The 14484-nt window shown below is 34.3% G+C and overlaps 1 protein-coding gene across 2 annotated transcripts in view; it reads left to right on the top strand.

The window, feature by feature from the left end:
- Positions 1-9592, top strand: part of Faf2 (Fas-associated factor 2) — a 293787-nt gene extending 284195 nt beyond the window's left edge. For both annotated transcript variants that reach the window (XM_090404809.1, XM_090404808.1), the window contains one exon: positions 7063-9592. In XM_090404809.1, coding sequence (XP_090260935.1) covers positions 7063-7242 — 180 coding nt within the window. In that variant the 3' untranslated portion in view covers positions 7243-9592. The remainder of the gene's footprint in view (positions 1-7062) is intronic.
- The last annotated feature ends 4892 nt before the right edge of the window (positions 9593-14484 follow it).

Genomic DNA, 14484 nt, shown 5'->3' with positions numbered 1-14484 from the left:
TATAAATGATGATTGTAGTACTGCACTAAATGCAGACAATTGTGGGTGAGAGGAAGAAGATAATGCGTAAACATAACAATTTTCTGGGATATATCATCATCCCGAAAAATAAAAGTGACTGGAAATACAAAGTTAAAAAAAGAAAATTGTGGTATAAAAGTCTTACAGTGGCTGTACTGCATAGTTCAGAATGCCTGGACAGAGGGACAAATTCCCAATGATTGGAGTAGAGCTCTCATAGTACCCATATATAAAAAGAGAAATAAAACTGAATGTGAGAATTACAGAGGTATTTCCCTACTGAGTGTTCCTGGTAAGATTTATGCAAGTATACTTGAGAAACGGTTGAGAAGAATTGTGGAAGAAAAGCTTGGTGAAGAACAATTCAGCCTCTATTTGACCTGGATTCAGGTCAAATAGAGGTTGTCAGCATCAGATCTCACTTTACGACAAATAGTGGAGAAATCATGGGAATATAACAAAGATCTGTATTTAAGCTTTGTCGATTTGGAAAAGGCATATTACAAGGTGCCAAGAGAGAAGCTATTCAATACACTATAGTTATATGGGGTCAATGGGGCATTATATTAAGCAATACTTAGTCTTTATTTGAGTTGTAAGTCAGCAGTTAGAATTGAAGGAAGATGGTTTAATGTTATATCTGGTGTCACAAAAGGAATGTACATTATTTCCTCTGTTATTCATTATCTATATGTCACGTTATGAAGGAAAGTGGTATTAAACATGATATCAAAATTGGAGATGTTAATGTCAGCTCCTTGCTTTATGCAGATAATGTTATACTTCTGAATAAATCTGCTACAAGTCTGCAAGATTCTCTGACTAAATTGAATAACTGTTGTAATAGATATGGTATGAAGATCAGCAATAACAAGAGAAAGATAATGAAAATAGGCATTGAAAATATCAACTGCATTGTGAATGGAGAACCTATAGAACAAATGAAACATTTCAGCTACTTAGGCACGATTTTTAGTGAAGATAGTAAATTAAATATGGAAATAGACAACAGAATCAATAAAGCTGGTATGGTAGAAAGTCAATTGAATAAATTCATATGGAATAAGAGAGAAATTAGTCGGAACACTAAATTAGCTGTATACAAGACAGTGTTCAAACTAGTTTTAACTTATGGATCTGAGAGCTGGGTCAGGAGTAAAACACTTGACCAAAGACTAGAGACTGCAGATATGAGAGTCCTGAGAAAGATTAGAGGCACGAACAGATAGCATCAATGGCAATATCATATTAAAAACGAGGATATTAGGAAAGAACTTGACATTGTCAGCATCCAGGAATGTGTTAGCAGAGCTAATCTCAAGTGGTATGGTCACTTAAATAGAATGGGCAAGGAAAGATTAGCAAAACAAGTGTTCTCTGCCAGGTTGGTAGGAAAATGACCTAGAGGAAGACCCAAGATATAGGTGGATTGATACTGTACAAAGTGCCTTAGACAATAGAAATATAAGATCTGATAATGTTGGAGTCTTGGCAAGTAACAGACTGATTTGGTGGAAAATTGTAGATAGGAAGTTAATAATGATGTAAATTTTTCATGTAGCGCTATCATATCCTGTACATCCCTTGAGGGTACATGGCAGGAATTTGATGATGATGAAAAAAAAAAAATCACCATTGTGATCTTTAGTAGTGAAAACACACACATGCTTCTTTTCTATAGGAAACTATTAAAATCTACATTTGAGTGGCTTCAAATTTCAGTTTGGCTTAAAAAGAAATACAAGAAAATGAGAACTTTCCAGAAATAAAAGAAAATGTATATTAAGCTGGGAGGAATGAGGTGCTGATGCTAGAAAAATCAAAATTTTCACCATAAATCATGAAAATTATGGAAACAACTACCCTGCTAGAGTAAAACTTTAGTTTAATATAAACCAAAATAAACACTCGATGTTTTGATCTTCACATTAAGATCATCATCTGAAATATACACATATATACAAAGAAACAAGCTGCACTACAATCTATATGGCATGCTAAAGTTACTGATCAACCGTTACAACTATTGGCCTGACCTCTGGCCTTCATTGTTTACCGTAAACCTGCAGTACCAGCCAATATATACATGTTAATTCACATCATCACCCTTCGCAAAAATTTGGAGTCATTAACACCCTCAAAAACAGAGCTATAACAATTTGCTGTAATGAACAAGCTCTTAAACAACAATTAAAAATTATTAGCAATACATTTATAAATAATGGCTATAGCAAAAATACTATTAATAAAGTTTTTCATAAAATGTCCTCAAAAAGTAATATAGATTACAGTATATAGCCATCCCATACATTAAAGAGTTATCAGAAAAAATTAATAGAATCCTACACCATTATAATCTTGATGCCACTTTTAAATCGTCTTTAAAATTAAAAAACGTTCAACTCCTCTAAGGATCCTTCCCCCCCCCCCCCCTCTCATTGACACATCATCCTGGAGTTTATTGCACCTGTAACTTAACTTATATTGGGGAAAACTGGAAGTACAATCCATATCCATAAAAAAAGAGCACAAACAACACACACATTAAATTTAACAATTTTGGTGAAGCAGGCCTCTCAGATCACGCTCTTAACACCCTACACCAAATTGATTGGAAAAGTACTTGCTGGTTACATCATACAAAAACCTGGTATGAACGGAAATTTAAAGAAGCCTGTGAAATTTTGTTTAACCATTCCAATCTTAACAATAATGGTGGCATAAAAATCCCAAGAATTTGGATGGCACACATTCAGCCAACTTAGTTTCCAGTAAACCCTGACTTTAGAACTCTAAGCAAGTTTTCAGTTTTTATTGGCCACTACCCATAGTTGGTTGTAATTTATATGTATACTTATATAAGTAATTTTTTAAAATTTAATTTATTAATTTTTTCCTTTTTTGTAAACATGTTGCTCTTCAGCTTAATTTAATTTTGTAACCTAATCTTCTTCTTCTTCTTCTGCAGCTTCTCCCACTTAAGTGGGGTCACTGTTTCTTATGAGTCTCCTCCACACCTTCCTGTCTTGGGCTGTCACCACATCCAAGTTCTTCATCTTCAAGTCCTCTTCTACCAGCTCCCTCCATCTCTTCTTTGGCCGCCCACGCTTCCGCCTTCCTTGCACATCCATCTGCATGACCCTTCTTCCCACATATTCGTCCTCCCTCCTCATCACATGACCAAACCATCTCAATCTTGCCTCCTGTATTTTCGCTCCTAAGTTCGTAACTTTCACTGTTCCCCTGACATAGTCATTTCTCAGATGATCCTTTCTGGTCACACCGCACATCCACCTAAGCATTCTCATCTCTGCTACTTCCATCCTGCTAATGTTATTTTTCCTCAGGGCCACAGTTTCTATAGCATATGTCATAGCTGGCCTCACTACTGTCCTATAAATTTTGCCTTTCAGATTGATCGGCACCCTCTTATCACATAACACTCCAGCCATCTCCCTCCAGTTCCTCCAACCTGCTTGTATCCTGCATCCCACTTCCTTCTCACCTTCTCCATCTTCTTCCACTGTCGAACCTAAGTATCTAAAGTCTCTCACCTTCCTGATGACATTTCCTTCCAGCTCCAGGTCTGACTCCTGGCCACCGCCCACTGCGCAACACATATACTCTGTCTTACTTCTGCTCAGTCTCATACCTCTCTCTTCCAGTACTTTTCTCCATCTTTCCAGTTTAGTTTCCGCTTCTTCTCTTGAATCTACACACAGCAAGATGTCATCTGCATACAACATTGTCCAAGGTGCATCTTCTCTCACCTCCTCTGTTACCACCTCCATCACAATATTAAACAGAAACGGACTTAATGCTGACCCTTGATGCAAGCCAACTGTTACTTGAAAACTTTCTGTCTGTCCCAAACAGGTCCGAACACTTGTCTTCACATTTCTGTACATTTCCTGCACCAACCTGACATATTTCTCCGGCACCTTCTTCTCCCTCAGACACCTCCAGACTTCTTGCCTTGGCACTCTATCGTATGCTTTCTCCAGATCAATAAATACCAGATGTAGCTCCCTTTGTTTCTCTCGATATTTTTCCATCATCTGTCATAACCCAAAGATAGCATCTGTTGTTGATCTACCAGGCATGAAGCCAAATTGTTCCTTTGCAATCTCCACCTCCTCCCTCAATCTACCATCAAGAACCCTTTCTAGGATCTTCATTGTGTGGGACATCAACTTTATTCCTCTGTAATTTTTACAGTCTTGTGCATCCCCTTTACCCTTGTAGATGGGAACAAGAGTACTCTCCCTCCATTCCTCGGTGAACAGGTCCCACAGCAGGTCAATTCCCTCTTCCCCCAGTGCCTTCCATGCCTCCACTGGAATTCTGTCGGGGCCCACCGCTTTTCCATTCCTCATCCTCTTCATGGCCTCCGTCACTTCCATTCTACTGATGTTCTGCACTATCCCCTCAGAAGGCTGCCCATCTCCTCTGTGAGTCCTTGCATTTTCCTCATTCAGAAGTCCCTCAAAGTATATTTTCCATCTGTTTCTTATGTCCACATCCCTCCATAATACTCTTCCTTCAGCATCTCTGATCTGCCTCACATGTAAGATGTCCTTAGCTGCTTTATTTCTACATTTCGCTAGTTGATAAATTTTTCTCTGACCTTCCTTTGTTTCTAATTGATCATACAGATCTTGATATGCCATGGCCTTCGCCTGTGCCACAACTCTCTTGGCTTCTTGCTTTCTCTCTTTGTACACCTCTCTGTCCTCTTCCACTCTTGACTCATCCCACTTCTGCTTTGCCTTCCTCTTAGCTGTCACTGCCACTTGTACATCATTATTCCACCACCAACCCTCCTTCTGCTCTCTAATCTTTCCAGATGTCTCACCAAGCACCTCGATTGCACAGCTCAGGATTAATTTTGTAACCTAATAGATAATAATAATAGGAGTTTAGCTTTGATGTAGTGCAGCTTGTTTCTTTGTATATGTGTGTATACCCCAGATGATGACTGTGATGTGAAGATCGAAACGTCGAGTGTTTATTTTGGTTTATATTAAACTAATTTTACTCTAACACAGTAGTTTTTCATGATGTATTCTGATCACTGTGTAAGCATGAAGGAAAGGATTAAAATTTTCAGATTGAAGGAATACTTCTGCACTTTTCAAAAGTATGCTTTAATGATAAAATTTTGAAGTTCATATTGCATGTTTATAAACCAAACAGTTAATTGTAATTAAAAGTATGCTTTAATGATAAAATTTTGAAGTTCATATTGCATGTTTATAAACCAAACAGTTAATTGTAATTTTGTATATTAAACTAATTTTACTCTAACACAGTAGTTTTTCATGATGTATTCTGATCACTGTGTAAGCATGAAGGAAAGGATTAAAATTTTCAGATTGAAGGAATACTTCTGCACTTTTCAAAAGTATGCTTTAATGATAAAATTTTGAAGTTCATATTGCATGTTTATAAACCAAACAGTTAATTGTAATTTTGTAAAATAAATAAAATATTCTTATTCAGGAACTTTATACCACTCGGTGTTCATCATGTATTCTTTAAATCTGCACATGTGAAATATTTTACTATCTATACAATTTTATCTTTAGCTGTCAGAGAGATATCTTGACAAATGTATGTTTACAATTATTCCTTTTAAGAACGTCACCGTCTTATTTATTTGTTTTTTCTGGTTATGCATATTTTGCATGAAACTTGGAAAGCAAATGACTTAATTCTGTTCATTGGACTCCTAGTAAGGGGCAGGCAAGCCCTGCCATATATTCCATTTACAATGGATACATAGACTTATTAGTCTTGTTTAATTTTCTGTTTTGAATTTGCCCATGTCTTGCTACGACACCCCCTCCTTTACTTGAATATGCATCTAATACTTGATAATTAAAGCTGACAGTTTTAACATGTTATTGTTCATTTGCTATTTCTGTACTACTGATCCTTCATATCTTCAATGTTGAGGTTGTCTTAGTAGCTCACTTTTTTCACTATTTCTAAAAACAGTAGATAATACTAGACTCTGATTTTTATACCCTTGCAATGAATATTTTCAACCAGGATATAATTTGGTTGGCTAATTCCCATATTGCAAGCCATTCTGAGTGATAAGAATGTTGCGATTGGAAGTTAGGCCAGAAAAAAATAAAATAAAATAAATTCCAGTCACTTTTTTTTATAGACTATGCAGAGTACAGAGCTTTCCTTAATCAGCCTCTCATAAATAATTATGGAATTTAAATCATACTTTTATTTTTATTTAATCACTTTTTCCTGGGAGTGAGAGGATAGAGATACAAGCTAATTAAAAGGGTACATTAATTGATACAGCAGTTCATGACATTTAACCTTCTAATGTCTGAAAACTCACATATCCAAAGAGGCAACCACCTATGTGTAGAACCAGGGAATGTCTGATTTCACATATCCCTCACTGTAGATTAAGTTTAAAGCATCTGATTCGCAGGTGAGATTACTTGGTTTCTGGAGAAACGTTATCCCTTTCTCTCCCCCCCCCCCCCCGATATTATATATTAAAAAAATATTTAAAAAAAATAGTTGTATTTATCCAAAAATTTTACCCAGATGTAAAATATTGAAATAGCAAATGAATCATGCTGGGAACATAGTACCATTTTCTTTTCAAATTTACTGTCATTCAGCAAATATCAATAAATGGTAGCAGTGCATTTTAATTTTGATTTGTATATGTGGGAGTTAATATTTGTTTAATATATAATATCAAGGGGGGGGGGGAGAAAGGGAGAACGTTTCTCCAGAAACCAAGTAGTCTCGCCCGAGCATCAGATGCTTTATCTTATTTGACTAACTAGAAACAAATTTTGCGTGTGTAGCTAAGCTAATGCAGTTGCTAAAGAATAGATTTTGTATTTAGTATTTAGGATCTGTATTACATTAGGATTACAATAATGTGTTTTCATAAACATTTAAGTTATCTAATTAAAAAGGAAGTATCTCTTCATTTTCACTTATAGATTATATAATATAGTGGAGAATTATCATAATCTTTTGTCTCCTCTTCTTTAGTATTTGTATTACTTTGTCTTCTGTCATGATGAGTCTCCTGATACCTTCCAAATTGTGACCAATTTTCCTCGTCGGGTTCTCCCATGTGAACCAACATCAAACTGTCCAGAACCACCTACTTTTGCTGAAATTGGAATGGGTAGGTCAGAGATGCTTTTTGTCCAGGATCTTGAGGCGTGAAGATATTGAAGAGATTTATCAAGTCAAAAGCACAATGTCATTTGTCAGTGTTTCTGTACAAAGTGTTATGGTTGCAAGATTGTTCACTTGCCTGTTCGATTAGCAGACAATTTCTCCTTATATTGGAGAATGTTAACTTTGAAAATAAGACAAAAAATTTTAAAGTTTTTGTAATTTGCAACCATTTTATACTGGTTTTGTTGTGCCGAATGTTATGATGAACTCTTGGTTCTCTCCCCACTCCAGCCACATGATGCCTTTAAAATGTTGCCTCAAATGCTAAATATGATTCTGTATCTTAATTGAAATTAAAATCTACAACTACATGCTTGTTTTATTATGTGTATGTTAATTATTACTGAAAAAGTTGTAGTTTTTATTTATTGTTTCATGCATGGTACGTTACACATACAGTTTTGCTACTGTCAGCTAACAGACATTTTTGAGAAACTTGTTTTAAATGAATGTAGTGGATTATAAATAGCAGTATATATGCCTAAGAAATTCATCCTTAAGTTTCTGAACAATATAATGTTCAGTTGTCGTAAAAGGGGATGTAATATTTTGTTTAGATATTATGAATACTGTCATTTAATTTATGGTGAGATATATAAACAATGCAGTTCATGTAATATAAAGTAATGTTAAATTTTAAAGTTATTTACATAGAATAACTTTAATACTAGGCATGAATCTAGTTTAAAGCAACATCAAAAAAGGTTTTAAATAAGAAATTCAGTATTTAGTACAGACATTATCTATTAATTTTAAAAGGGTAAGGGAAAAATCTTTGTCATTAATAGGTGATTTTTCTCATGTTCTTGAAATGCCTATTTTGAATATATTCTTAAGAAATAAAAAAAAAAACTTTTTAAAGTTTGTCAACTTCAACTTTTTAAAGTTTGTATGCTATTGCTATATGTGCCTTTTAGTGTTTTGTAGGGGTAATTTTGATTGTATACCTCAACTTCAATTTTAAAACAAGTTGTTTTATAAAATGTCTGGAAAGTTGATAGTTCTAATGTGAATACTGTAACATAACATGAAATCATAGTAATAGTAAATGTATTGCTGCTAAAACATATTTGTAGAAAGTAATGTATTATTTATCATACCATAAGTGAATGTATTAAATCAACTTTTGTTTAATAATCAGAACTAAATAAATGATATTTAATTGGGTTTAACTTTTAATAATGACTAATATTATAGAAACATTTAGTGTAAATGTATTTCTGAAATTGTACTTCTTTTATTATACATCTTGTAAATTGAATGTTATTGTAGGTCTGTTTTTGTTTTCTATATACTTTTATCCATTTAGTCATGTTAATTTATCTTTTCAGTCATATCATTGTTTTCAAAAAAAAAATACTGTTACTATATCGTGAATATCGCAACAGACCAAATTGAGGTGGGGACTTTCTTGCTTGTAGCAAATTGGACCAGATTGATCATAAACCTGCTTGAATGCTTGCCCTAAGTTTGATCAAAAAGCATTCTATTATTTGATTATTCATTGCACCCTAGTAGTAGAATTCACTAATTTGAAGAGCTTTATAAAAATAAATTGAAATTAAGAGGGCAAGGATTTTTTTAATTTTTATTTCAGAAAATAAGATTGTGAACTTTACCATAGATAACGAAGTTTTCATTAAGAGATCTAAATATTATATAGAGTATAATTTCAAGAAGTAGATAATTTTCACAAAATTGCTTAGGTGTTTATATGGACAGACAGCAAGTTCACAGAGTTGCAAAGTATATTATACTTGACAAAAAATTGTATAGATCTCTCTAGAAGGGATATACTGTGCATTAGAAAGGGAAACTTCGTATAAAATTGACTTTTATATACAGATAGGTTAGTTGTGTCAAGTGCAAAATGAATATAATTTCTTGTCAGGAATAATATTAGATAATATCTTAATATAGACAAAACCCTGTTTTGTATTAGATAGCAACTTTCAGGTAATTTGTCTTACAGTGAATGGATTAAAAAAAAAACTAAAAATACATTAACAAGAGTAGATAATCTTAATAGTAAATTATTTAATGATTTTGCCCTCAAATTTGCATCGTCTTGTATAGGGTGTATACATTTCAGTCAGTTATGAAAATATTGTCTTGTTAAAGGCAGTTCAAAATTTATACTGTCACTGCATAAATCCAATTTCTTCTTTTTTTTTTTTAATAATGCATTATTTGTTATGTTTCAAGTATTAGTCAGAAAGGTTAAGTGTAAATAAAATTTATTTTCATGAAGCCCATGTCTCATGCAAACTTTGATAAAAAAAAAAAAGTGATATACAGTTATGAGTAAATAAACAGGATGTATTAGTTTTAGTAAGTTATGTTTGTTAAATTTCTTGGAATTAGATTAGTTAAGAGTTTTAAAGATAAATTTTAATGCTGTTAACTTTTCTTCACTATTAGAATAAATCCCAAAATTAGATAAAACATCTGAGAGGTCAACTGTTGTTTCCCCTCAAGAGAGAAGGAGCATTAAAACAAACAAGAATTATTCATTCCTTAAAGAATTTTTTTTATATTAATGCCAACAAGGAGAAGGGGTCAGTTATATATGACTAACTACTGAGAATATTGCACAATTGTTAAAAAATAACAGGTGCATAGGAGATCTAATGAAAAAAAAAAAAAAAAAAATTCAGTGGCCAAGCTTAGACTTCATTTGTAGTTGTGTTGAATGTATTCACGATCTAAATTTTTCATAGTTGTAATTTTGAATTACCTTTGAATCAGTAAATTGCATTAAAAAAAATTTTTTTTTTTTTTAAATTGCATTTAAAAAAAAAACTTTCCAAGTTCATACATGCAAAAAAAAAAGTATAGCACAATGTAAGCTAAAAAGGCCCCAATACACAACATACTGTATACCAGTTCCTCCTACATTGTGCTGTAAATAAAAAGTATTTTATTTTCAGTGTTTTGGTAATATCAGCTAATGAAGGGTTTATTCAATGAACAGTCTTTATTTTTATTCTCAGGTAATATCAGTTCAAAATGCCTTTCTTACATTATGCATCCCTCATATATATATATATTGTGTGTGTTAGCTGTCAGTACCTTGCTGCAGCCAGTCACACAATTATTTAAGTTGAAAATCATACAAAGCATTTTCACCTAACAAGATTCACATCTTATTTACTGAAGACTGTTTAAACTATCAGTAGATACTCTGATTTTTATGTTCAAAATCTTGTCATAAATATACTTATTGCAATATATTTTTTTTTAAAGTGAAATGAACACTAGATTAAGTAAACGTGCATGCTTTTCAAGTTTTATAAACTGCAGTGACATGATATTTATATAGTTTCTTACAGGTCAGTTCTTAGGTTCAAAAAGTAATCCACATTAGCTACTGCAATATGTCCCTCACTCTTACCCTCAGTTACATTAGGTTTCCCACATTTTTTACAACTGCATTATGAATAGTATCACATCACATGCTGCTCTTTTAACAGGATATGTAGTGAAGACTTTAAAATTTGTCAGCTAAAGGGAAAAAAAAAAGAAAGAAAAAGCCAATACTGTTCAAAAGAGATCATTACTAACATAATAGAAAAGCCTCCAGCCTCTTGCTCTCATTCTTTATAGAGAGCCCAGTTGCCAAGGAATTCACAGCATGAGAGATTGTCCTAGCTCACTATATATAGTTATGCTTAACTACACTAGTTTCCAAAAATTAAGGAACTAAGAGTGTGTGTGGGGGGGGGGGGGATAACACAAAAGTCAGGCACATTATATAAAAAGTGCCACTGAGTCTGGTTATTGTATATAAATGAGTGTTGCTGTCAGCAGTAAATGCAACTGAGCCACAGCATAAAAGTGTGCATTTTGGAGTAGCTTCTTGTTTTGTGTCTGAAATAGGAACAAGACATTTTGTATTAAAAAAAAATTATCGGATATGTGTCCTGCAAAAGGAACACTTATGGTGGAGGTAGTGTATTAGTTTAAGGAGGCATCTTGTTGGGTGGCATACTTATCTGTATGTGCTTTCTAGCGGGAACCACGAATACTACAACTTATTCTTATACTACAACATGCTCTATATTCATCCATTATATCTTCAAAAGGACACTATTGTATGTATGGACTGGCCAGTGCCAGGTCTGCTGCATGCAATCCTATTGAGAATATATTTGGGAAGTTCTTGGCTCCTGGACACCATTATAAATAGTATGAAACATCATTGTGAGAGGTGACCACATTCTTTATCGAGGCATTTTGACCACTGTCTTCATAATTTTTGTTGCTATTCTTTCACATCTCACCGAATTGCATAAAAATTCATAGAGTTTTAGAGTTACTATGATTTTTCTCTTTGTTCCTTAATTTATGGAAACTGGTGTATTTAAAAATTCTCCAGACCAGATTATGTTGATGTTAGAATTATCTCACTATAGCAAACTTTCTAACAATAGTGTTAGTAAAAGAAAATTGATTACAACAGTTTTCATGATTTCACTATAGCATGAAATAAAGATGGATACAGGTAACTAAATAGTTTGAGATGGTGGAAAATTGGCTATGGTAAATTTCCTTTTTAAAACAGCAGCAGATTCTGTCTCTTCTTCAACTTAACTGACCTCCCATTAAGGAGTGAGAGATTCATTCTCAGTTTCCTTTAGTATTTTCTCCTATATAAAGGGTGTCCCAAAATTCACGCAAGATTTAAATTTAGCGCCATTTGTGCGGTAAAGTGTTGCCAACGAGGAAAAAAAGACAGCGTGACAGCTGACAGTTCAGGGTTATTAAAAATGGAGCGCTACACGAAAGAACAACGCATTTTCATTGTTGAGCAATATTTTAAAAATAATGAAGGTTTGGCAGCTACAGTTCACAATTTGCGTACAAAATATGGTCGGAATAGTGATTTAACTTCAACTGTGAAAAGATTAATTAAAAAATTCAAGGAAACTGGATCAATTAGTGATCTTATACACTCTGGCCACTCTTCAACAAGTCGTCAACAGAAAACATTGAAGCAGTTCGTGAGAGTGTTGCTGAGAGTCCAGGAACATCAATTCGGCACCGTGGTCTTGAATTGGGCATTTCGAGAAGCTCTCTACAGCGTATTCTCATGAAAGATTGGCATCTTTATGCTTACAAAATTCAATTGACTCAAGAACTGAAGCCTACTGACCACACACAGCGAAGAGAGTTCATTGAATAACAACAAGTGGATGCTTATTTTTCGAACAAAATAATCTTCAGCGACAAGGCTCATTTTCATCTTGATGGCTTCGTTAATCGACAAAATTGTCTCATTTGGAGTTCAGAAAATCCACGACGTGTCACTGTTTGGTGCGGATTTTGGGCTGGAGGCATCATCATTCCATTCTTCAAAAATGCAGCTGGTAAGGCAATAACAGTTAATGGTGCTCGCTATCGTGACATGATAATCCAGTTTTTTGTGCCTAAATTGCAAGATATGGATGTGGACGACATGGTTTCAACAAGACGGTGCCACATGCCATACAGCACGAGAAACAATTCAATTACTGCATGAGTCATTTCCTGGTTGTGTAATTTCTGGTTTTAGTGATCAGAATTGGCCGCCCAGATCATGTGACTTAACGGCATTGAACTTTTTTCTTTGGGTTGAAAGTTTATTTTTCACTTGGTTAGAATATAATAAATTTAGTTTAATCCTTTATCCAAGTGTGAGCAAACAAAGTTTGCGCCTGAAAGTATCTTCAGGATTGGGAGTAAGGTAGTACAACACCAGGATGACTCCTTGCAAAGGTGGAGCATGCTACCAACACTCCTGTCTCAGTATCTCTCATAATGCAAAACACATCTCCTTGTGGATATGTCTAATGTTATGCATTAAGGGAAGGGCCACTACCCAGACTAGTTTTGACCTTTATTGAGGTCTCTTCAGTGGGAGCCAGGCCCAAGTGGAGATACCAGCCAGAAACATTAACAGGTCATCTCTACCTATAGGAGTTGCCAGTTGGTGTGCCATCTTTTTAATAAATTACTCTGGATTTAGAGAAAGCTTGTTCCACCTTTGCAAGGAGTCGTCCTGGTGTTGTACTACCTTACTCCCAGTCCTGAAGATACTTTCAGGCGCAAACTTTGTTTGCTCACACTTGGATAAAGGATTAAACTAAATTTATTATATTCTAACCAAGTGAAAAATAAACTTTCAACATCTTTCTCTAAATCCAGAGTAATTTATTAAAAAGGTGGCACACCAATTAGCAACTCCTATAGGTAGAGATGACCTGCTAATGCTTCTGGCTGTATCTTCACTTGGGCCTGGCTCCCACTGAAGAGACCTCAATAAAGGTCGAAACTAGTCTGGGTAGTGGCCCCTCACTTAATGCATAACATTAGACATATCTGCAAGGAGATGTTCTTTGCATTACGAGAGATACTGTGACAGGAATGTTGGTAGCTTGCTCCACCTTTGCAAGGAGTCATCCTGGTGTTGTACTACCTTACTCCCAGTCCTGAAGATACTTTCAGGTGCAAACTTTGTTTGCTCACACTTGGATAAAGGATTAAACTAAATTTATTATATTTTTTCGAAGTCTAAGGTTTATGCCAACAAGCCCACGACCACCTACGCCTTGAAGGAGGAAATTGAGCGCTGTATCAACGAAATTCAGCCACATTTATGCAAAACGGTCATGGAAAATTTCGACAAAAGAGTGCATATGTGCCAGCAAAGCCGTGGAGGCCATTTACCCGATATGCTATTCCATGCATAACCCTATACTGTATACTTTATGAATCAATAAGAAATTACAATTTTTAATTAAAAACCTGTTTTTCCATCAAAATTGTAATTTCTTATTGATTCATAAAGTATTCATAAAGCACATGTGTGTGTGGGGGCGTGAATTTTGGGACAACCTATATAAGGATAGCTGGCTGTCTTATGGTTTCCACATGAAACGAAACTACAGATTAAACAATGCTTTACTTGAGAGAAAACAAGATGCAGCAAATGGCTTTTAAATAAAATTAGTACAAATATTTTGTATCAAAACGAACAGTATATTGTGTCAAACATGAATCAAACTAAGTTATTTATTTGTTGTATATTCTGTCTCTTTGACACTAATAATGTACTAACAGTACATTATCAGTATCGATTTTGATACGAAATATTTGTACTTATTAGTTACTTACTGGATCTAACATTTTTCTCTTGACTATTATGATAGGTTCCATTAAAATCCAACAGTTCTTTGGAAACCACAA

Source organism: Typopeltis vanoorti, chromosome 15 (assembly GCF_054136105.1).
Source record: "Typopeltis vanoorti isolate ZY-2024b chromosome 15, IOZ_Tvanoo_1.0, whole genome shotgun sequence".
Taxonomy (NCBI): domain Eukaryota; kingdom Metazoa; phylum Arthropoda; class Arachnida; order Uropygi; family Thelyphonidae; genus Typopeltis; species Typopeltis vanoorti.
The sequence above is the reverse complement of the archived record's forward strand: the minus strand, read 5'-3'. Positions and strand labels throughout refer to the sequence as shown.